General features: G+C 36.9%; 2 protein-coding genes and 1 long non-coding RNA gene across 5 annotated transcripts in view; 1 reads left to right on the forward strand and 2 right to left on the reverse strand.

Annotated features, from left to right (window-relative positions):
- The window catches only part of ERC2 (ELKS/RAB6-interacting/CAST family member 2), a 429,234-nt gene extending 424,517 nt beyond the window's left edge, over positions 1-4,717 (reverse strand). For both annotated transcript variants that reach the window (XM_031609751.2, XM_090148181.1), the window contains exon 1: positions 4,295-4,717. The gene's annotated coding sequence lies outside the window, so the exon portion shown is untranslated. The remainder of the gene's footprint in view (positions 1-4,294) is intronic.
- The window catches only part of CCDC66 (coiled-coil domain containing 66), a 42,989-nt gene continuing 20,239 nt past the window's right edge, over positions 2,662-25,411 (forward strand). Inside the window, exons 1-3 of one of the 2 annotated variants that reach the window (XM_090148183.1) lie at positions 2,667-2,755; positions 6,759-6,843; positions 14,201-14,308. In XM_090148183.1, the coding sequence (XP_090004309.1) occupies positions 14,282-14,308 (27 nt within the window). In that variant the 5' untranslated portion in view covers positions 2,667-2,755; positions 6,759-6,843; positions 14,201-14,281. Of the gene's footprint in view, positions 2,756-6,758; positions 6,844-14,200; positions 14,309-25,411 lie in introns of both variants that reach the window. The other variant, XM_090148185.1, reaches the window with a different exon arrangement.
- LOC149916428 (uncharacterized) lies at positions 18,971-25,389 on the reverse strand. The gene is made up of 5 exons (XR_016470102.1): positions 25,307-25,389; positions 22,733-22,794; positions 21,874-21,962; positions 19,960-20,124; positions 18,971-19,139 (listed from the first exon to the last, which is right to left on the reverse strand). It is a non-coding gene; the product is annotated as an uncharacterized LOC149916428 (long non-coding RNA).

A 25,411-nucleotide genomic window follows, 5' to 3' on the forward strand; every position in this document is an offset into this window, starting at 1 on the left:
ATAGGCTTTTCTAAACACCCAAAATGTAATATGTACTCACATGCCCAATCACTACTTGACCCTGTAAAGTATACCTCAAATTCTAAGATACATTACATATGGAAGTCTAAAAATAGAAATCCTGACACTACAGTTCCCTCTCATTATTGTTACAAATTAGAGATCACAGTGTTATTAAACTTTCTGAACATGCCCACTTGTAATATAATGAAGGAATTTTAGGTTCTGTGACAGAACCTTATCCAGAGAAGTGCCAGGTCATCTTTGCTACTGTTCTCCTCTGGGTCAGAGCTCAGCACCTGACAGCCTCTCTGGAAAGAGTTGAGGTTGTTACAACTACTGCAAAACAAAAGCTGGCAATTTAAGACATTCTGAAGCCAAGTATTTCAAAACCACCATCACTAAATGAATCATAACATTTCTCTGAAATCAACAACCAAGAAAGCAATATTAAAACTTAAATATCAGACTACCAACATTAATTCATGAAAGATATTCACGTTTTCCTATACAAAGACACTGGATATCTTTGTTTATAAGCTTTCTTGGTTGCCACAAATAGCCTACATCATTCACCTAGGAAACGGGTTCAACTGGAAGGAGGAGGGGTGGGTAACAATGGTGAGGGGATCCATACCTTGCATATGGAAAGCATCAAACGGTCATAAATCTATCTTGCTACTTATTATGATTGCAGAATAATTTTAATATGAATTATTACATTTAAAGAAGTGCAACCAAATAAAAAACAAGTGCTTTGGGAAAAGATTCAATTGTGTTTCAGCTGATCTGCATTTGGATTTTCTTGTATCACCCTGAAGAAAAAACAATGTCTAGCTCATTTAGAGAATTTTACAGCTTGTTTTTCCATTTCTCAGCTCTCTTTTGGTCAGCTGCAATCCTCAAAAAGGAAGAATGAATCTCATTTTGCTTTAAATTAATTCTTGCTCTTTTTCCTGGACTTTGTAAAAAATAAGATAGTACAAACACTGCAAAAAAAGTTGAGAAACTCTCATTATTGGTAAGTACCCATAAGACTACCAAAGAACAACAGCAACAGGCAACTTATTTTAATGCAATCATAATCCTGGAGAAAACAAATATAATGCCACAAATAAAAGAGCAGTCACATTACAAAAATACTGCAGTACCAGAACAGTTTTCTGAGGTTAATCTGAATAAACATCTCCATGTATACCCCAGGCCTCCTACAATCTAAATTTAACTGAAAAAAATAATAAATGCATCATAGAGGATAAAAATGTAACAAACACCATAAGAGATACAGGTGGAAGAGCATATGTTGCCTTGGAAGTCATACACTGGCTGGTTGCCTTGTCCTCTTTAAGGGTGAACAACCCACACTTCACTGTTAGTCATTCCTAAAAGGTCTGCAAGAATCATCTTCCCAAGGCGAGAAAATCACCCTGAGCAATCCCTTACAAAAACATGCCTGGCAAATAGCTAGCTCCCTAAAGGTTTCACTCCAAGATGGCTGAATGAGCTCATTTGATATTTTGCCACTAAGAATATCGGCCACTCCTTTCCCACCTACAGCCCTTGGAACGTGCAAAAGATAGGAGACTACTAGCATGAATAATCACATCTTATGCTATCATTCATCAAAATCTGATCCAACATTTGATTACCAGCAAGTTAGGGGAGCTGAGGAACCCATAGGAGAGAAATGGTGAGATGGGTGTCCTCCAAAGGGAGTCAAGAGAGTATGATACATAAATAATGAAGTCAGCCACTAACCTCCAGAAGATAAAAAGAGATGCTTCCTTATGCTCAGGAAGACCAAAGAAATGAACAATTCTTAATGCAAGGAACCAATTTCACCCATCAGGAGTGGAAGAGACAAAATGTCTCAGCATACCAACCTTCTCCTTCACTTTTGGGAAGAATGGAAAACAGTACAGAAACTGAAACACCTACTGATCAAAGAGATGCGTTTTATTTCAAGGCAGGAGATGCTTTCTATTCATAAACCCACCTTCATGCTGGAGAGCCCCACCACCTAAACCAGGACGGACTGTAAAGCTGGCTTCCAAAGCACATTTTCCCCAGCACAGAAACAGCCTTTCTCACCTCAACACCACCTCCAAAATCTCGTGCCCCAGCCTTCTGCTGGAGCCGATACTTTTAGCACCTGCTCTCTCACACCGACACCACAGGAACAGTAATGGCGAGGTTCCTCCAAAGCACTGAGATCTGGAGTTCCCACGCACACAGCCCAACACGAAGCCAAGCCTTGCGTTTTGAGCCGAGTTGTTACAGTTAAAGCTGTAAGAAACCTTCCGCCACATACACGTATTCCACGAGGGAACTGGAATAACTTACCATCGCACACTCCCCGCGTGCAAAAGCAGGTCTTAAAAAGGCATCTTTTTCGCGTTCAAGGAAGGAAGAAACGAGGCACTGCTCAAACGGGCGGGGGCTACAAAACCCTTCGTTGTCCCTCAGGGCAGGTGAAGAAAACACCCACCGGCAACGAGCTGGGGACTGCCTGACTGCGGGCAAGCAGCACGGTGACCCCGTGAGGCAGCCGCGGGGCGCTGAGGAGACCCCGGGACCGCCGAGCGCCGGCCTCCGCCCTCGAGCAGCGCTGGGAGCGGGGCGTTCCCGCCAGGCACGCAGGGAGGGGCGAGGCGGGCGCTGCTTCCCGGCCCTGCTGCGGGTGCTGGAGTGAGCGCGGCCGCCCGCCTTCCTCCTCCTCCTCTTCGCAGGCGGCTCGTACGGCCGTGAGAGTCAGGTAGATAAAGGGAGCCTCTCGGCGGGGCAGGGGGTAGCGCTTTCTCTTATTAAAATTCAAGGCGGTGCTCCCAGCGGCTTGCTACAGGAGTACCTGTGAGGCGCGGCGCCGCCACAGCTGTGTGCGGGGAGCCGAGCCGGGGAGCCGGGACGGTGGTCGTGATGGGAACGGGGTCCAACCCGCGCCTCTCTGCCTGCAGGGCTGCGAAGAGCCCCCGGGGCAGCGCTGGGGAGTTGTCCTGAGGCGGGAGGGGAGGGGTAACGTATCCCCACAGCATCCTCCCTCAGGCGGGCGGGGGCGAGGCGGAGGATCGTCTCCGTCCTCAGTGTCGCCACAGCGAAATGAAGTGTCACTTCATGGAGGGGGGAGAACCTTCCCCGCCCTTCGGAGGAGCGGCGGCAGGCAGGGCCTGGTGCCGGCGGGGCTGCAGGAGGGGGCAGCCGGGGTTTACACAGCGGGGAGGGGGCGCGGGAATAGGACGGGGGGGGGGGGGGGGAAAGAGAAAAAAAAAAGAGGGGGAAAAAAAAAATCTCAAACAAATAGTTCAGCGAAAGCACCGATTTAAAAAGCCGACCAGAAAACTAACCCTGACAAGTGGGATCTGCCCTCCTCTTGGCTGCAGTTATTGGCTGTGCCTATTTGCAGCGAGCTTCTGTCTGCCAGCGCAAGTGGCCGGCCGGGCTGTCCGTCAAAAGGGAAATAATCAATTCGCCGCTAAGGGAGTAGATTCCCATCCATCCATCACGGGCTTAGCAGGTAGCCGCCTAGAAATCAATCACACGCTAATAATATATACATATGTATATGTACAACACCTCCATCATATCGCTATCCGGCGCTCTCAGCAAAATACATGTGTACCCTCGGTGAATATGTGCGTGGAATGAATCGTCTGCATCGCTCTCGTCCTACCTAAAATGATCTTAGAAAACAAAAATCGCACAGCATCACAAAAGAGCAACCTCTGGAAGTACTCATTAATTATATAACTGCAAAATAACATCCTGTTTATTTCTGCTTTCCCTTCACTAAAAGAGAACAGAAATCTCTCTCTCCCTCTCTCTCTTTTTTTTTTTTTTTTTTCCTGACACAATTTTAAAACACCAAACATTACCCAGCATTCACAAATAAAGCCAGGAATTTCCAAAGCCTAGCAATTATATTCTAGAAAACTTTAATAGCAATAATATTGTTTAATAATTGAGAGCACACACACACCAAAAAAAAAAAAAAAAAAAAAAAAAAAAAAAAAAAAGCAAGAAAGAAAAAGAGACTCCTATGGTTGCTTTTAGGAAAAACTGCAAGAAGGGTTTCTGGCTGACGATTCTGTAGGGAGAGGCACTAGGCACTCTCCTACCAGAAGATGTGCACTTGGTCCCATTTATTACCGTGTATTTCTGAGGCAATATAAAAAACCTCTGCAATTTCATTTCCAGTTTCAACTACAGACAGTTGCAGAAAGCAATATCTAGCAATTGCCTTAATCACAATACATTCAGTGCAACGCATTACAGCCATATTCTCCCTCAAGCTTCTCACCTTTCAAATCGTTGCATCTGTCTTTCGTCCTCACATGGATTTTACAACATCACGTTCAGCTGACATCTCGCTTGCACGGAGGAAGGAGGCAGCAGGGAGAGCCGCGGCCGCCGAGCTCCCACGGGGCGAGGCAGAGGGACCCCGCTGTTGTCTTGGGGGGGCTGCGTGCTCCTGTCCCTCGTCTTTCTGTCCCCCAGCGAGCGTCCCTCAGTCAGCTCCGAGCCCGGCAGGCTGGGCTGCCAGTCCCTGACTCAACATTCCCAGCATTCCCGAGGAGCCGGGCTTCAGCAGCGCCGGGCGGCCTGCCGCCGGGGGCAGCAGCAAGCGAGCTCTGTCGGCAGCGGTACACGTACCGCAGCTTTCTCAGAGCTTTCCTCTCCGTCCATTCACTGCACAGCCCTGGGTTCCAGTCCCCACCCTGTAGATGTCTGAAAGGAAAGTGCGTTACTCATTGTGAGATAGACTAAAAATACACCTCTGTCTGCGTAAAGCTGCAGAGGACAAATTGCTTCCTTGTCACTGTTTGCCAAAGGCCAGAAATGCTCAAAGCCAGGTGCTTGAGAACGTGGGATCTAAAGTCCATTTACTGTAGATGCATACGTATACAGGAAAAAGAAATCTAATCCCATATTCTGGCTTATATGCAAAAGTAATTAAGAAGACATCCATATTAGCTTCTATACTAAAAATGCATGGAGAGATTATGTGCTATATAAAGCCTGAAAGCTTTTTTAATTGGAAAACCATGAATTACATTAAAAATTATTCCTGAGATTGTGTTTTATTTTTGTATTAAGAAGAGCAAAGGAAACCTTTGTAAACGTTTGAGTTCTCATCATAGGAATTGCTTTATTCCTCTGTTTTCCCCTCTTCTTCATATTGCGTTTTCCGTGAGTTTAGTTGCTCTTGGTGCTGTTACAAGTGATTACCCTCAGTCCTTAGTTTCAATGGAACTTCATATCTTTCCCTATGAAGAATTTCACAATGTATCTTACCTGCCTTTTCTTAACCTCATTGCTGTGACAATGTTTTTAAAGAGGAAGTCAAAGCCGTAGTTATCTTACTACAATCTTACTCTCTCTTGCCTACGTGTTACTGAGAAAAACAGCTTTTGTGAAATTTCAGTTTAAAACTTTGTCAAAAGAAATTGATTTCAACAGAACACATGTAAAACTAACCATCACTTCACCGTTGTACCTGCATTAACCGAAACTAGTTTAAATGCTTTGCAGTTGTGAATACTTATTCAGAGATGCAACTGTTCAAAATAATGCTAGAATGCAAATCACAATAAAAGTACAGTAGTTTTGTGTTTGTTTTCCCAAGAACAAGATGGAGTCTTACTGTATCTACATGCTGCTATAAGAGTTACAATATGGGGCAAGTACTTTTTGTGAGTTGAAAGTAACTTGAAATAAAATGCAAACTTCAGCTGCTTTTCAAAGTGACATATCTACCCGATGTTCTGTTAAAAACATGGAAATGGTGGATAGAAAAACAGTCCTTGGGGACACCTGACAAGAAGAAACATGGTTTTGAGTACAAATAATTTAACTTGATCTAAAAAGCAAACAGAAAACACTCTTTTTTGCTCCTGAACAGTTAGCAGGTCTGTATCTGGAAGAAAATGTATAAATACTATTAAATATGGCTCACCACACTGAATGCTTCAGCGCACAAAAGTGTCCGGTTTCAAAATCTATTTCTTAATTTTGATTTGGTGTGTCATAGGAGTATCTTACAGAGATGTCTCTGCTAATGCCAGTTCTGTCTCAGTCCTATAATGATGACAGGACTTTTGTTAGTAGTGTCAGTTTCTGATGGTTTTTTAAACGCCATGTCATTCCATCACTCTTTGTATGAGAAGACAAGAACATCAGGTTCCGATTTCTCTTTTTGTGACTCATTCACTAGCAGAGGCTGCAGGCCTCGTGATAGCCTGCAAGAACCAAAATAATTTTGACAAAAGACCAGTAGCCTCGAATCCCCTTTCCAAGGAATAATCATGGATTTACATTAGGGCTGCAACAATATTGCAATGATTTAGGCTTGCAATAAAATTTGTAGCAGAATTAATCAAAGCCTGCCTTAGAGTAGTAGACCATCTGCAGGGGCCTGTCAGTATTACTAATGCCAAAGAACAGAATATACCCAGTATGGACAACACCATTTGGTGTGGAGCTCTGAAAAGAAATATTTTGCCAAATTATATTGGAAAATATAATGTGCAGTTCAAGTAAAGGAGAAGAAAAAAAAAAAAAAAAAACACAGCTAAACCATTTATTTTAATAGCAGAAACAAGATCCATACAACTTCGCAGTCACATAATCCAAACTCTCTTATAATATTAATTCTCTACACCAAGGGCAATACTGGAATCCAAACACAAAGTGCAGGATAATAGCACAGGATAATATATACTTAAGACAGACTTCTTCGCAGCTGATGAAAGTTCTCATTTCAGTTTGATTACAGGAACATCTGTGTTGTCTCTGGTGTCATGATACAGGTGGATGTCATTAAGCATAAAAAGAAGTAAGTCAGATCAGGTGAGCTAACTAGCTAACAGACATACCTTATAACATTGTTAGAAGCAACATGTTGTAAAGTTTAAATAAGAGGTTACACTATGTGTTGCTATAGTTAAGCTTTCTACTTTCAGATATACTTTTGGCTGATCTACTTTTGTTTGTTTTCTGAAAAACTTTCTGCCTTTAAAACAAAGCATCTGTAAATCTTTGTGAGCATACCATACATCGGAATCTGTGAAAAGCTCAGTGAAATTAATGGCTGTTTCTTTGTTTAAAGAACAATAAGTTATACCCTAATCAAACAAAGTAAATGCAAAATAGAAATTTTGCAGTCTGCTAGTTTCCTTAGCCTATAATGTACTGATGTGGAAAACACAAAATGTAAAACATATGCACTTTTTTGTTGTTATTAAGTTATTCTAAATTTAAGAAATTCAAAATAGTATTAGAAAACATATAACATTACTTATTGTCTTTTGTTCCAGTGCCTCCCTTTATTCCTTCCAGATTTCTCTTTTCTTAACTGTGGAAATAACACTCTAGCAGCACCTATGTCTCTCATAGATTGGTGAAAATTCACATTGTTTAGTGCCTCATTAAAAAAAAAAATCAAAAACACAAGCAAACATTCTGCTGCATAACTGGGAACAAGCACCTACACGTGTGTGCTTTAAAATTTGAGGAAAATGCATTTTAGCTGTATTCTGCTGAGCCTAGTCCTGATGTATTCATTTGTTCTTCCCCAGTGGCAGACTTGTTTTCAGCTTTCATTTCCTACTACAAAAGACAAGTCAAGAGCATAATGTAACAGTCTACTTATCTAACTAACAAATAAAAGTTTAAAAGAACTGAAATTGTGCCAAATACTACCATTGTATTAATTTGAAAAATTGGATTATTTTCTCACCCAAAAAAAAAAAAAAAAAAAAAAAAGCATGAATAGAAAAAATGGAAGGACTTGAGAACAATTAGAAGCATGGAGTTCCCGAAACAGAAATAACTGATATTCAGTCATCAGCCCCTATGTTCTTATTGTAAAAAATGGGAATACATAAGGTAATGCTAGATTAGACTATTATCAGGAAGTGTAAACAGTAGTTCTGTTTACCCTACATTGCGTTACAGAAGAGATAAATGGGATAATAATCAACTTGATAAGATTTAACCACTCATTAGGGTCACAAGAAACTGTTAAAGTTGCAGTTGACCAGTAAAACTTATCATCACAAGATATAACAAAGATATGCTCTTTAAGTAACAATCAACAAAGGGAATTAAGGAATATATTTATTTGGAGGAAAAGAGAATAAGTCATGAAGGATTTGTTCATATTAAAAGCCAATTCCCTACATTTTTACCTTTCTTATCTTGGGTTACCTTCATAATGCAAGTACTTCCCAACTAGTAAGAACTGGAGAGAAAATTAATGGAATTGAGCAAGAAAACTACTCTCACATGGGGTAAACTGATAACTCTGGAAGAAAAGAAATACCAAATCTGTTCTTCAGTTTGCACTGAAAGTTACAGGTGTTGCATTTTACCATGATGTGGTAATCAGAGCTGGGGTGAGCGCCTGACCAGCTGCCATGTCCTTCCCCTCCACCCACCTGGACAACAAACAGAAACCACTGAAACAAAGTTAAGCTTTCTGTTGATTTCAGGATGAATCTTCTTACCCAAGTCCATGTCAGTCAATACTTTAGAGGACTGCTGTTTCAACTTCATCATTTCAGATATCCAGCTATAGATATCTGCCAAATTGAATTGTAGTTTTCACCAGTTGTTAATTTCCTTCTTTTCTCATGGCAGACCACCAATCGAAGTCCGATCTCTTGGTTTTCAAAATCATTAGTACAGTCTACTTATTTCTGTCTAACAGTGACACATGCTTTACAGAGGATGGAAAATCTAAGGCACGTTATCTGAACGTAATTGATGTTCCCCTCAATTCCCCATTTGCAGGAAACTGAGAGTTTCTTCCCCTTAAGTGATCTTGACTACAATGAAGTTGGCAGGTACAAAAAAAATCAGAGTCATGGGACTGTCTACTCTCAACACTAAATCTTTTCTCAGCCGAACTATTGGCAAGATCATTTCTTCCAGTTGTAAAGAGCTGGTTTCTGAAGCCTGAGACACTGCCTGTGTCACACTCAAAAACATGGACAGGATCTGAATGGCTCAAGTTTGGTAAAGATTGCAACTTTACCAAGGAAATAAGAGTAGTCTCAAAATGAGATCGAATTTCTATAGCTTCCCAATAGATCAAGTAAATTAAGGAAAAAAGTGAATAGAATAAAAAACAGTAGCCAATATTTTTTAATGTAATTTTATGTGTATTTGTTATATATTTGTTATACACAGATACCATTTAGATAACAGAAGATTGCAATGTCCAAAGGCACAGATTTAGATACACGAGCAATTGAAATCCTTTATTGCAGGTTCTCACATCCCTTATGTAAATCTGTGAGCTCCCTCCTGTAACTTTCCATCCCCCAGCATGTCAACAGAGCACTTAAGTCTCCTTCTGGTACAGGCACTAACTGGCCTGCCCAAGCACTCATCGGATCAGAGCCACGAGTTGCTTCTATTCTCTCACTTCTTCTCCAGTCAGTATCGTCATCACGCAGAGATTACGCGCTCCATTTGACTTCTGCTCTTGTCTCCTGGAGACAGCCTTTGTTCTCAGCGTCCTCTTCCGCACCCTGTCAAACTTGTTGTACAACCTCTATTCTGAACATTGCCTTGAGCCCCCACACAAGATTGTAGTTATCTATCTATCCTCCACTTCAGTGACTGGACAATTGTAATTTTCATTGAAGTCATAAATTCATTGTCTAATATTCTTATTATTGTAGTCATAACATACAAAAGGATCTCATGTCAGCGTTGTAACACAGAAAAGCTAATGGCCCATGCCGTTTTGACTACTTCATTTATGTTCTGCTCTTTGAAAACGCAAGGGAAGTTAGATAAAGAATTACAGGTATCATTTTTATTGCTATACTTAAATATCTATCTGTATTTCTATGACAATGTTCTATTACACAGACTTTATGAAATATGGCCACTACTTGAGGATCTAACTTCAGGTGATTATGTACACTTATCTTACCAATTCTAAACTAAAAATACATACATTTTTCTTATTTTTTTTTCCTCACTTTTATCTCTTAGAACCAGCTCTGTAACTTACATGTATGCTAACACAGTTAAATGTATCTAGGACCACTCTGACATCCAGAGGAAATGACTTAGAATGGATTCATGCTGCTAGAATCTCTTAGTTCCCAAAATAGAGTACTCCCATGTAGATTTGCTCTTAGGATCACACTAAACTGTGCCAACTTCCTTAACATACCTTGGAACTGGGAGAAGGGGAGTTTGACTAATCCAAAACATGATAGGTACTGTTTTAAAAGTACAGGCAATTAAGGTCCAGTACCAAGAAGTGCCTCCGGATCCTGTTTAATTTACTAGCATAAATGTAATTGTCAGTGAAACTTGGTTGATTCTGAAGGCATTCTTTTCTTCTGCTTGAATATGCATCTAGTGAATAAGTCATCCTCATAATCTTAAATGTGTCTTAAAAAACACCACTTTAATATTGATGATTTCATATGAAGTGCCTTCCTTTATTTAAGCGGGGCTTATAGATCTATGGTTTCACTTGATATTGTCTGGTTTTGCACTCCTCCTCTAAGAGTTTCTACTTTCTTTATTGCTTTATATCCCCACTTTTATATCCTATTCCACTTATTTGATTCTCTAACTACCTTTTTTACTAAGAGTAATTTGTGACTTCGGCAATGGAAACATAACCATGTATCATGATAAAAGAATTGGTACATACAACAGTGAAGGTCTATGTTAAGTTAAATGTATTGTTATTTCTTTATTGAACTATATGTTGAAATGATGTAACATGATAGAGACTATTTACATGTTATTGTAGAATTTTACAGAAGTGTTTTTGAAAGCCAGTTTTTGTGATATATACCAAAATAAAGTTCACACCACAACACAGCCTGAAGAGAAGAGTCACTGCCTTTCTTGGCTTACGTACAGACTTGGGTGAACCAGTGCCCAGCTGTTCAATGGTGCTCATTTGGTAAAGTGTTCACTGTAATAGAACACACCTGTAGTGCATAGGTTAGCACTGTGTTAGCAAAGATTAAAATCACAATTTGGGTTCAAAAAGAAAAAAAGAGAACAAGTACTTGCAAGTTAAAATAAACAGGGAGAAATGTTTTCTAATTGTCAGCTTGATATTAGATAACATTCCCTTATGAATAGGTACGAAATGGCTGCTTCCCTCTAGTCAGTCTGGCACATCTATTTCTAGTGGATTGCATATCTAAGCATATGCATTTTGCAAGAATGAATATGTCTGAGGTACCACTGCAGTGACAGAGAACATAGCAAATCTTGCAAATTCAAGGAGTATGTTCTTTCTGTTGTTATCACTCAATAAGCCATTGTTCAGAGAAAAAAAATCCGTGAGTGTGATTATGCCTAATCTCCATTGCCCATTTTGTAGGCATTCTCATTGTTTAATTGATTCTGCTGGGGGGAGTCAATTTAAAAGCCCACGAAGTTTAGGTTGCATATGAAATACACAGCGAAAGTAATTTTAATTTCAACATAGCTTTTCTTTATCTCAAGAACAAAAATTATACAAATCTGCTGAAAAAAATGACAGAAATCTCAAAACAGAGAGGGCAAACAGTGGAGCCTATAAACAGCTGTTGCTCTATCCTTCCTCCACCCTTAAGAATGAAAGAGCATATGCACTACTGTCAATCCATTAGCACTGAGTAGAGCAGTACGGGTGTGGGAAAAAAAAGAAAAAAAAAACATGAGGAAACCATGATCAGTACTGAAACTCCATAAAATGTTGAGGAGTAGATTCAGAAAAATCAGGTGATAGACACAAATAGAAGTACAAACACCTTAGTGAAAATACTAGATAGGGGAAGAAATATCTAAGCAAAGTTTCTATAGATTTTTCAGCCACAGAAGAGTTAAGAGAACAGCATTGGTAAACCTTACAAACAATGCTTAATTCAATTGTATTAAAACTACTACTTGCTCCTTTAGAACTTACACAAGTGAAACCATAAACTATAAACCACAAGGGATTTCCTTTTGGAATGAGGGAGTAGCCTGCCATATAGAGCTGAATTTATTCAGAAATCTTCAGGGCAATTGGAAAGCAGATATGTATAGGAAAAAGCAGTCGTGGAAACCATGTGTTACAGAAGCAGCAACTGCAGTAAAGGAGAAGATAAATGCATTTATCACTGAAGTATGGCTCAATTAAAATATTTTTATAAGCCATGAAAGATCAGGCTACAGTACAGAGCGCAGCTTCTTGATCCCTCCATAAACTGTACTGCTAGTGCTGTATTGCAATAGAATATGGCCATCTTTAATATAAACAGTGGAACTGCAGAGATACTGGGATAAAATAAGGTAGTAGTTATGACAGGAGTATTTTAATGTCTCTGTTCCTTATTTAAATTTACTCTGGATTTTCCAAAATATACTTCTCTTTCCTGCCTTTACCTTTTAATACCTTATTTAAGACTTTTTAATACCTTGATCAGGCAACTATGAAGAGTAGTACGTCTGAAAATGAGAAATATTTTTCAGCTACAGCAATTTGTCTGAGAAAAAGGATTACCTCCCTGCAAAAAATTATCTCACTGGAAATATTTTTTCTACTTTCTTTCATGCTAATGGATTCATGCTTTTGGCATTTAAGTGGAGTTGTAGTTTAAAAATTCTAAACAGCACTACAGCCTCTGCTTTATAGACAGAAGGGTTTATTTTGAAACAAAGGAAACTAAGCACACCTACTTTGATGTCTGTAGTGAGAGAAAAAGACAGGAATGCATGCAAAACAGAATTCTGTACGTTGTCAATTATTTGATTTATTATAGTTTACAAAGATTAGTTACAGAAATACCTGGTATCTAAACTTAAACAAAAAAAAAAAAAAAAAAAAAAAACATAGCTTAAAAATAAATAGGAGGTCAATCTCTTTTTTTCTAAAAGAATTAAGAATGGCTTTATTAAAATATCTTGGAAGTCAACATCATGTAATTTCACTTCTCCTGCATAGGACAGCACATTCATATAAAAAATACAAAAGAAGTATAGTCTCTCTAGCTTTGGAACTGTGCAGCCTGCTGATACACTGAGTTTATTAGTGTTTTCCAAATGGTATCCAGTTTTGTCAGATTCAGACAAATGGTCTGAAAAGCTATTATAATATTTGAATCTTTCAATGATATTGAAGGATGAAATATATTTAATCCATCCAATTTTTTGCATGTGAAGTAAACTGATATTTTCCAGATCCCACTGGAAAACAATTTCTTACCTGGTGTTACTGTATCATATTTCCCATGTCAGGAACTTAGCTGTTCTTTCTGATAGCACTTCTAGATTCCTTCATCATGCTTCTTTGTATAGCAAAAGAGTATTTATATGTATGCACAGAAAAGTGTCCGGTTGGTGTTAGTTTCAGTTCAGCTCTTTTTAGCCTTGTGGATGCTACTTTTGTTTTTGTTTTTCTGCATTTCTTTTCTTTGCACTGAGTGACATTTAATGAGATATTCTCAAAGGGAGAGCAAATCTACTTTGGATAACAACTACCACAGAGAGTTTTCCTCCCATGCAGGCACTCAAATAAGAATAAGGTTTTAGAAGGCAGCAGGGTACTGACTGTTCTGAATGTACGTCTCCAGTTGTAGAGCATCTGATCCTTTTGATGGGATTTTGTAAGCTGTGTTCAGGTAGCACACTGTGCACTTTGTTAAATTTAATAGCAGAATTTGGCTATCTGGACAAAGAAAAATAAAACTTCTAAATGATCCTTTGGGTTTCATAAAGATTTTCAATTCCTTATACTCATTTTTTCAGTACTACTGGAAGTGATTAAATACTGTAATTGAAGCCTATGATTTAATTAGTCCAAATGCTTCACATAAACACTTAGCTAAAGTAGATGATGATGTATATTTTCAAATTCCCTTTCAGAAGGTCGCACATATGGCCTTTAGTTTTACCGTTATTTAATTATACTCAAATTAGAACACTTCAAATCCACAATGTTACACTGGATCTGAATGTAGGGGAAAAAACAGTTTCTATATGAAAAGCTATAGATTTTATTAACTTGATCTTAATCCCTGGATAAGAATCCATGCTAAATATTAATTCCAGATTGTGGTAAGGTACTGGAGGATGCAACACATTTAAGTAAAAGATTTGTTTCTTCTGTCCATTTTTGTTTTCCCCAGAGAGCGAAACAATATTTGAAATTATCTCACCCTATTGAGTGAAATGACTCTTTGTTTTGTTACAGAGCAGAGATGGTGATTCACACTGTACTGTAAGAAACAAAAATGAAGAAAGAAGATGAGGCCAAAAAAGGATTTAACTTGGCATGGCAGAGGGCATTGAGGAATGTAAGGTGAGTTCAGGTTGTTCATGCTTAAGAACACTAAGTTTTCAAGACCTCTAATCTTTGCTCATTTTTTAATTTTCTTATCATAAGCCTACCAATACAAAAAGGAATTAAAAATGGCTACTAGCAGACATGCTGATTATACTCTTACTTTCAGGGCTCCTATCTGTATTTGATATTTCACAAGTTCTCTGTAAACCAGGACTTTAGGGTACGAAAGGCTATGAATCTTTCTTTCAGGTCCTTTCCAAAAACTGTTCCCATTTCATTAGACATATAAACCATTCTGGTTGCACTATAGTACAGGTTTTCCTTTTGTTACCAACCTATATTCTTTGCTCTAGAGTAGACATTTTGTGAGGTGGTTGTTGATTAATTTTCTTGAGACACTGCAGGTAGTTGATTTTTTGTAGTTCTCTTCCTCTTCCCAATTTGTTTGATAAATATAATGCAGCAGCAACAGCAGCCATGGAATTGAATGATGCTATTTGTCAGTTATCTCCTGGTGCGATTAAGTCAGCAGGCATATGAGAGTATAAAAGAAAGCCTTTAAAAGAAGAATAATTTACTTAAATATTGAGTGATTCTCTTATGATAATACTTGCAATCAGCACTCAGCATGTGCAACAGCCACATTCTGGAAGATAAAATTGGCTGCTTCAATGAGTTCAGCATAAAGCAGACGGTTGGGGTACTGTAGTTCTCCTACACTAAGTTATTAAAAGACAAATCACTTATGCTACTGAAACTCAAACTGAAGTGTTCCAAAATCACAAAGATAGCTTATAGAATGGAAAATAGTGAAGACCTGCATGCTGCTATTTGAGATTTAAGCTGTGGTCACATCTGCATCCAGATGTGGGATCTTCAGTACAGGAGAGACATTGATCTGTTGGAGCGTGTCCAGAGAAGGGCCTCAAAAATGATCCATGGAATGGAACACCTCTCCTATGAGGACAGGCTGAGAAAGCTGGGGCTGTGCAGCCTGGAGAATAGAAAGCTCCAAGGTGACCAAGTAGCAGCCTTTCAATATCTGAAGGGGAGCTACTGGAAAGAATAGAACAGACTCTTTAGCAGAGTCTGTGGTGATAGAATAAGGGGAAATGGTTTCAAGCTCAAAAAGGGTAAGGTTTAGGTTAGCTGTAAGAAAAAAATATTTTACAGTGAGGGTGGCAAGGCACTGGAACATTTTGCCTAGTGAGGTGATAGATGCCCTGTCCCTGGAGACTTTCAAGGCAAGGCTGGATTAAAGCCCTGGGCAACCTGATCTAGCTGTGGTGTCCCTGTTCATTGCAGGGGAGTTGGACTAGATGGTCCTCAGATGTCCCTTCTAACTCTTAAGGATTCTATGATTCTGTAATTCTATGAAAATCCATCCATATTAGTTAGTATGTATCTCAGGCTTTTTTGGAGATCAACTTGAAAACTAGGGCACTTTCAGCAGCATGGAAAAGAAGAAACATATGTATAAGTAGAACAAATTAAAGTAAGGAAGAAATGAATGTACTGCAATAATTAGAATTTTTAATTGTAGAAAAAAACTACTTATTGCAATGAAATTATGGTAGTGATTATGAAACAGATATTGGAAGAACACGTGAAAGCTATTAGTGATGAAGTACTTCAATGCAATTCCTGCAATGGTCAGCACTTTAAGTACAGAGATGATTCCTACACCTACCATGTCTGGCTGTCAGTTTTTAAAGGAATTTAAGGTATAATATGATCCCTGAAATTGCTGTTTACTTCTTGCAATTGAAACAAAAGGCTGCACATTTCCTGTACTCAGAAACAAGACTGACTATTTCTAGCTACTCTCTGTGTTATTTGCTATTACAGAAACATGCTGATTATTCAGTTGTTTAAAATGCTACATTTCCCATTGTTCTTCCCTCTTCTCTTCAAAATACATTATTTTTATTTACTAAATTTGAAGGGAAGTTATCCTAAAATTTTTAATTATCTGAAACTTATTTCATTTTTTATACTGTTGTACATTTTTGTTACCTAAGAAAAGTGTAAACGAAGTGGATCTCAGCCACTGACATAATGAAAGATGTTAATTTTGGTGGAATCAATGAGCTGAATGAAGATCGTTGTCTGGAAATAAATGTGTTTCACATACAGCCCATTAGGAATTAAATTCCATGCCATTCAGATTGGGTGAATAGTGTGGCTAGAGATGGCTTATTTTGTCATGGTGAAATTAATATAAAATTTAAAATAAATAAAGATTGCTCTGCAATTAATATGACAGTTCTATTACTACTCAAATGAACTGAGAAGTACACTGATACTTCATTTGCTAAACACAAATTGCATTTTTTTCTAGTAAGTGGAGCTCTTTTTAGAAAATAATCTTCATTGTGTCCGTGAACAGAAATAATTTCATTCATTTCTAAATAAATAAATAGATAGGTATGCATCTTTTTTCTAAGTTATTCTCTCTTTTTTCCATTTATTTATCTTTTTAATGTTCAGACCATATTCTTCTGTTATCTGATGATAGGATCAGCAGGGAAGTAGCTACTTCTTTGTATAAAGTGCAATGTTGCTGCTGTTCAGGTTTTGATCTGCCTTTTTGCTCTCCTAGCAATGTCATTAGTGGGTATTCGGTCTATAGTTTATGGGGTATTTACTGAGATCATCTCATCTCCCTTTAAAAAAAAATATCACAATGACAGAAATGAACGCATAATCTGTTATGTATTAATTTAGGAGCAGGTTTAGCATTCCTTATTATCAATCTATTCACTATTCTACCAATTCATACATGGTGCTCCATCACAATTCTTTCCATTATGACAGCACAGCTACCTGTATAGTTCCATGCTGAAAATCAGTGAAGTGATCCACTGAAAATTGCCCCCATTTATCTTCTCTGTTTCTCTCCACAAAAATTTTAGTCAAATCAGTTCTTGGTCCAGTTCATCCTGTGACTGCATAAAGCACTTATACTGGCATACAGAAGAGAATTGCAGTGAATAAAGGTATAAGAGTTCCACTGAATCTTTTATCATTGCCAAGGAACTTCTTTCTTTCAGCAAGGTGAAAAATGCAGACTTAGTTGTATAAGAAAACTTCTCATGACCAATTATAACTGTGTGCAACCCTTTTAATTGAAAGTTTAGATACTGGAAACCAGAATATTTTTATTTGTTTAAAAAAAAAAAGAACGCCATTTCAGGGTGCAGATTCATGTAATAACCTGATAACCTCTGCTACTAGTCTTTTCACAAATCCAATAAACACATTTCTGAGCTATTTTGAAACTTCCTGTTTTCCTTTCCAACCTGTTCACGAGTCACAGTTCATGTGAGAATATATCCAAATTATTGTTTATATTAAATATATCTCTCAAGGAAAAGGGAACAATTACAATCTAGAAAGTGTTGTCATACAGTTAATAGGATAAGTTAACAGTGTACTCTGAAAGAACAGTGAACAGTGCTCAATCTAAAAATCAATGAGTAATTTTAGTAAAATATTCTTAAATATGCGGAGAAAAACTCCTCTCTCAGGGAAGTAAAACCATTGTTCTTACCTGATATCTGTGATAATATTCAAGATGGTACTGAATAAAAAATTTCAAATGGGAGCTTTTAAATCATTTCCACTTTTTTTCTTCCTTCTGTTTTATACAGTTGTCATTAATTAAAGACTCAGCAAAAACTATAGATCTAGTACATCAAGGAACAACTAGGCATTTGGTTTCATCATCTGAGAGAAAAAAAAAAAAAACTACTGATAAGCTTAAGGCTTGCATTTTAGGCAGTATCGCCAGTCTGTTCACTCAGATGCCAATTTCAAACCATCCTTTGGATGATCTATTATTATTCAGAAGTGGTGTGTCCTAAGACCAGTAGACTGCAACCATGTTTTTTCCTTACCCACAACATGATAAGCATATGTCAGAATTTAGCAACTCCAATAACAAAAATGGCCCGTAGCAGAGCTCCTACCTATAGCAGAGTTCCTATTGCCAAGAGATTATATCAGTAGGACTCACAGCTTCTGTTGCATTCACCCTATTGGTTGGTTCATTTCTAAACACAAACACTGCCACAAATCCAGAACATTTTCAATCTAAATAAGGATAAATATGACAGATGGATGTAGAACACAGATGGAAGGAGGGAATAGAAGGCCTTCATTTCCAGAATCCATATTGTACTCATTATATGAAGGAAAATAGCCGAATTTCTGCACTACTCAATACAGTATTTTTTGAGCTTGGCACTCTCATAAATGAGTGGCTGATTTTCTGCTCAGCAGCTTCTGTCCTTTAGGCAACAAACTTTCCTATTGCCCCTATTTTTCTCTTTTTTATTTTATTTATCCCTCATGTCAACCATTTGGAAAAGTCATGGACATGATTTTCTTCTCATTCACCAAATCAAGATAAAAATGTATAAGCATTTTATGATTACTCCCACCTTTCAAGTGACTTTAAAAGTTGATAATTTTTTTAACATGGAAGAAGAAAACACAATAGTGAGGAAAAAAGTAAGTAACTTCCTTTTTTAGGAAAGAAGAAATGGAATTTAAAACTATAATAGGTGTTAAATCCCTCTATAGAGTAGCTGTCAATACTACATGCATAATAGAGATCACCTTTCCAAGATGCCAATTAGTTAACTAATCTATGAAATATATACTGTATACACAAACAACCATGGAACCTCTCATATCATTATTTTCAGTATTTTGGCTTCTCCAAGAATGAACAAAAAGATTTATCTACCTCAATAAAATGAAATGAACAACTCCTCTTCCAGTTTTCTAAGTCACGTTGCATAAAGCCATGTAGCCATAGACGAGATGAGACTGCATTTTTCTATGCTACAGGAAAAAGAACAACATATATGCTGTGAAAGTGAGATGCCACTTTTAGAACACAATCTAATGTATTTGAAGAAAAATTCAATTAAATGTTTTAATAACATTGCACTATTCTGCAAATGGAAAACCAAAGCACAAAGGGAAGAGGTATTACGCCCATATTATTCTGGAACAGCAATTAATATGTTTCAGCTCCTGGCCATATGGCTGCTTCACAGACTATCTTTGGACAGTCTCTGTGGGCATTTCTGGCAGTGCAATAGTAATACACCATCTAGCTCTGTATTTTAAATCCCTAAATCAGAGAAAAAAAGCACATACACATTGCTCAGAATAATCACAAAAAATTCGGCAAAAATATTTTCAGTTACTGTTAAAATCCAACACGGTTATTACCATGTTGGTGTTGCAGCCTTTTCCTTTGCAGTTTTATTGATACTCTTTAGAAACTTCCACTGCTCTGAAAATTCCACTAAAATCAAGTTATTTTCTTTCTAGTGTGAATAGGAGCGTCAGAATTTGGCTCATTCTTACTACAGTGATTTAATAATGTATGCTCTTTAATTAACACTTATTGTAAAAGCATACACATTTGAAAACATTAGGAATGATAATACTGTAGAACATGCTTTCAGAAACTGACAATTTTTTATAACCTTTAAAGACTTGCACAAGTATGAAGGGATTTCTCATAGACACCGGAATAATTTCCTGCAGATTTCATGTGTTCCAGAATATAATATAACAAAACTCTCAGATAGATTTGCATTGCAATAGCATAGAAAAAAATGTTGCAGAAAGAAGACAACACTGACCTGAGCCACAGCAAGCAACATGATGATTTGTTGTCATGCTTGTCATCACAAGTTCAGTCTCATCTTGTAATAGCCAGATAAGTGTATTTTCCTTTGAAGCACCAAACATTTCTGAAAGCTATGGCACAACATTTTTATCTCCTTTTCTTAATAAAGCTCCTTTGCCTGTTCAAACAGAATATCCAGAATTACTAGTGCCCTAACGTGCCTCTATTCAAGCTTATCTAATTCAACAGAATGAAGCTTTCAGAATCAACTAGAAAGAAATACCATGGAAAATTACATATGCTTTTGTGTACGTATACTACACAATCTCATATGTGTATATTTAATATGTGTGGGTATATTTATACACACGCCCATATATATAAAACTCTGATGGTAGAAACTGGAAACAAAGCAGCTGGCAATGCTCACTCATGAAGTGGGATTGAATCATAAACCATTCAGGAGATTCAGGCTAGTTTCCCAATTTTCTGCAGAACAACTATTGCCAAATATAATAAACACTTTCCACAGAGGCAATAAGGATTACTTCAAAATGAATTTGCATCTTTAGAAATTCTAAAGCCCATATGAAAATGGCAATGAAGCAAGCAGCAGTTGTTGAGATCTGTTGAAATTATTTTTAAATATAACCAAGTTCAACCTAAATAAGCAAGTTATGATTAAAGAGCTTTTCTCAGAAAACTTGACAAAAGGGAAGACTTATATCAAAGGTGAGAGAAAGCATTGCATCAGCATAGCCCATCATTTTCTTCTCTGTTTAATCTTCTTCCATTTTGCTGCTAGCCATTTTAAGTTTTTCCTTCAAATTGCAGTAGGTAGCACAGAACTGAAATTTGCAACAATGCATAACTTTCCTGCAAATACAAGCACAAATCCAATCAGGTACAGCTCAAGGATGAAGGAGAAGAAAATATGCTGCAATTTTGGGAAGACAAAAAGAATATGGAAAAGCCTAAAGAAAATGGCATTTTTACAGTGTGGAAAGAAAAGGGCAGATGAGGGAATTTCTCAGAAAATCCTATTCCTTTATCTTTCAGCTCAAATACATTTATATCAGTCTGCTGATCTACTCAGATTTTTCCTAATCAGAGTAGCAAAAATACAACAGCATCTTGGAAACAGTTGTAGAGATGCAGCATATTCTGCTTTTTCGTATCTGCTTCTGGCCAGGGAATATGCTTCTCTTCCCTCTTCACACAAAAGCACTGTGATTTAGATTATTCATCTTACAAAACTTCTAAATACACAGTAATAGTCCACACATTTCCAATATAACACAGTGGTGTATTATGTGTTTCTAAGCCATGTTACAATGAATTGTAACATTTTCATTTACTATCTTCCACCTGACTATTTTAACACGTGTCAACACAACATCTCCCACCTCCCAGTCAGTAACAACTGGAAAAAATGTACCAGACCTGAACAGTTTTAAAGATAAAACGAATTTGTAACATGCTGTCATACTGTAATAATGTCATGTCACAAAAGAAGGCATGGTTTCCTTTACAACCACATCTCAGTTTACATTAAACAGATATACAGGCCATCCAACTCCATAAATGAATATATTTATATTAAAGCACAACAAATAATGACCATCTCCTCTCCTGTTTATACTTTTATTTCATTTTAAGGTAAAAATCACCTCAGAGCTGATTTCTCATAGAAATACAGTTTCTAATAATGCTGTTATTCAGGATTTGTGTATATATTACTGTTACATTGATTATTTTTCTGACACTACAGAGCTCTGTTTATTTCCAGGGAAAAAATAAGCACCTTACACCTTCCTTCTACTCCCAAGCTAAGGAAGCTATGCAATCCAGTATTAAGTTTATTCTAAAATCCCTGAAGATCTGTTTAAATATTGAACAAAAGCAGCCCCAGGCGCTTGGAATGTACCTTTCACTTTTCAGATATGATCCATTACAACATGCACACATGCTTTTTCTTTCCCTCAAGGATTCTTCTGAAAAGTCCCTGAACAGTCCCTAGAAATCAGAATAGTTAAGATTCTGAGTGAGTTAAACCTCATCCTGAGAAGACAAACAATATAATACAAGGTGAAAGAAATATAATTACTAGATAAATCTGTTGTTTTCTTTAGTATTTAAGCAGCTGTTTTTTATTTTAGGGGCTTTTAAAAAAAAAAAAATTGATTGACATTTTCTCCTTAAGAAATGTTGGACTTTAAAAGTGTGTGTATATAGAAGAAAAATAGAAAAACAGACAAAGGTATCTGCATAGCACCTGAGCAAATGCTTGCACTAAAAGATTCAAGCAGTAGATTGATCCTTTTTTGGTATAGCAAAGCATTTTACTTTCTTCCCTTTTTCTCTACTGTTTGTTTGTTTGTTTTGTTTTTTGGGTTTTTTTTTTTTTTTTTTTTTTTACTGCTTCACTGTGACTTTAAGATGGCATTTTGAATTCTTACAATATAATATAAATTTACTTTACTAATGTTCGATTTACTGTTTTACCTTACTTTATAAAAATCATTCATCATTGATAACAAGTACAAATAAATACCATCACTGTTTTACTTATTTGTTTGCTTTTTTCCCTGCCATTTCTTTCTAAGGTTTTGTCTGTTTTTTAACTTAGGTTTCATTTCTGTCTGTTCAAATACATGTTGATCAGTTTCTTTGGAGGATATTTTCTGTTGTCCTCACATCAAATATTAATTTTATACGTGCTATGAGATTAATTGCAATACACATTACATAAGTAGTAAAACCTAATCAGTTCATGAGTCAGTTACCTTGAATGAAGTTGATGAATGCATCTGTACTAAGGTAATTATATCCATCCAAGAGAAGGCTCCTTCAAGAAAAATAATAAAAGATTTGACAGCCTATTAGATTTTTACAAGGGGCAAGAAAGGAAGAGAGAAGAAAAACAAAGAATCAGACTAATTAACTGCAAATATATTACACCTGGAGCAAAAATTCTTAGCCATCAAGGGAAAATACAGTGATGCTTACCATACCTTAATTAAATACAACATGGGCTCATACAGTACAAAGAATCTACTAACCTCCCTGTTGTAAGTGAATTTCTGCCTAGACATGGAAGACTATTTTGAATTCTCTGCAGCTTGCAAATTGTGCTGAGCAGTTGTCAGATTTCTGCTTAATGCATTTCAGTCAAGAGTTGAGAAGGGGCTCATTTGTAAGTGTTTTGCAGGAAATGCTTTCCTGACAAGCATGAAATGTTAAGTAGTAATCTTTGCTTTTACACTGTTTTATTATAAGCTCTATCAAAACATACTTTTAGGAAATAAGATGACATATTTTCAGAAGAAAGACTGGCCCAATCCTCACTTAATATACTGATTATTAATAGTTTTACTCTATAAAATATCCAGACCTGATACTACATATTAGTCTTATGTACTAACATTCCAACGCTACTAGAAAATCCTGCTGTTTTGATGCAAGTTTTATTCTTTCCAGAGAGCCGATGAGAAATATATCTTTGAGAAACAGGACTCATCTCTTCTTTGTGTTTTGACACTCACTGTGTGTTACAGCAGAACACTCTGAGTTTTTGTTTCTTTGCTATTATGAATTTAGAAAGAAAATTTGGTAAAAGCAGCAGCCCATTCAGGTATAATCCATTCTTTTTTTCTTTCTTTTTTTTTTTTAATATTCTTTTGCCTTCTTACGCAACATTTTCTGTTTCTACACTTTATCCCAACTCTTTGATAAGCGTAACAGTACACATGGGTCCTTTTTAGTCATACAAACATTGAAATAAAGTTTGCAACGGACCTGAGATTTTTCAGTTAAGACTGCCATATGAGGAAATAGGACTGTGATAAGAATCTTGTATAAGCGATGTACAATTTTGAAGAACATGTCCTTTACTGACAGTAAGTATCAAACAAGAACAGTTAGCTTTATGAACATTCACTTGAAAAAATATTGTTTTTTTTTCCCCTAGAGAGGCTGTCGTTCAATTAAAAATGCAATCTCTTAACAATACCTAGAATTATGCATGCAAAGTTAAATATTCATAGTTGTCCATGAAATACCTGAAAATAGCGAATACTTGACAAATACTTCAGGCAAATGCTATAAAGACTAGAAATATAATTTAAAGAGTCTGTCTCAATAGGAAAGTAAGGTTTCCTGTTGTTCTGAGACAGTGCAACTCCACTGGAGGTACAGCTTTTTTGCTACCAATGAATTTTGCCACTACCCAATCAAATTGATGGAATTGAAGGTTATAAAAGGTAAAGATTACTGTAGACTGAGGCTTATATAAATTCAGTTGGTTTGCTCCTGACTCTGTCTGCCCACTTCAATGTTTTTTAGTTACACATGTAGAACAAAAACATAGTTTCCTTACGTTCTTAATATGCTTCTTGGTGGCCTATACTGTGTATACAAATTTCTTCAAGATTGCACTCATTCCAAGATAACTTATAAAAAGACAATGTCTACAAAGACAATTTAAAATGTAACTATCATTTAAATACATAAATGTGAACAGAAGATGTGTAACACCTCACATAAAGAAGTATGGTATGAATGACAATAAAGGTGTGGTGCAGGTTTTGGGAACTGCATTCCTCTGCTACATAGGAACAATTTTTAGAAATATCTCAGTGTTAAAAATTCTTTGTACACTCTGAGCCGATTACATTAGTGATCAACAATTAATTTATGGATGTGACGTACGCTCCTGTTTAGAATACTATTTTACAATCAGAACATGCAGTCCTGCTATCAGTTGCTGTACCAGAAAGTAACAGATTTTCTTGAAAGAAATATTTTCTTTGATTTCAGCAAGGTTTATTTAGCATGCAGTTCATACATTCACATCATTAATTGTCAAGTGTGCTAGCTAAAGATTAACACCATCTCATGCTGGTATTTGATTGCAAAAAGTTGATAGTTACTCCTTATCTTTTTTGGTTTTGCAGGAATCAGTTAAGAAAAGAAGTCTAAAAATGAGCATTTGTGTTCCCTAAACTTCACTGGAGTTGAAACCAAAACTGTTGGTATTTTCCACTTAAATTCTTATGACCTGAAAACTAAATATGAACTCAGATCTGTCCAGTAGCAAGTAAGACATGCTTTGAGGGACGCTGTTCTTCAGCAGTGATCTTAGTTTTAATGCTGGGCTGTAAAGAACTTGACAGGGATTTGCTGTTTGCTCATATATGCTCACAGCTTTTATATAATTCATAGAATCATAGAATAGAATTCAAGTTGCCAGATGTAATTATGGATATTTAAAATGCCTTAAGAAAATTCCTAATTTTCTGAATCAGCAACAGCTGACTATCCCAGAGAAACTACATATAAGTATTAAGAAAAAGGATTACAATCTCTGTTGGTCACTGTAGGGTAAAAGGACATGCTCTCTATGAATGTTACAGTTCACATTCTGAGAAGTTTTGAGACTCCCTTCACCCTGAAGTAAAAAAAAA

Source organism: Phasianus colchicus, chromosome 11 (genome assembly GCF_987193195.1).
Source record: "Phasianus colchicus chromosome 11, bPhaCol1.hap1.1, whole genome shotgun sequence".
Lineage (NCBI taxonomy): Eukaryota > Metazoa > Chordata > Aves > Galliformes > Phasianidae > Phasianus > Phasianus colchicus.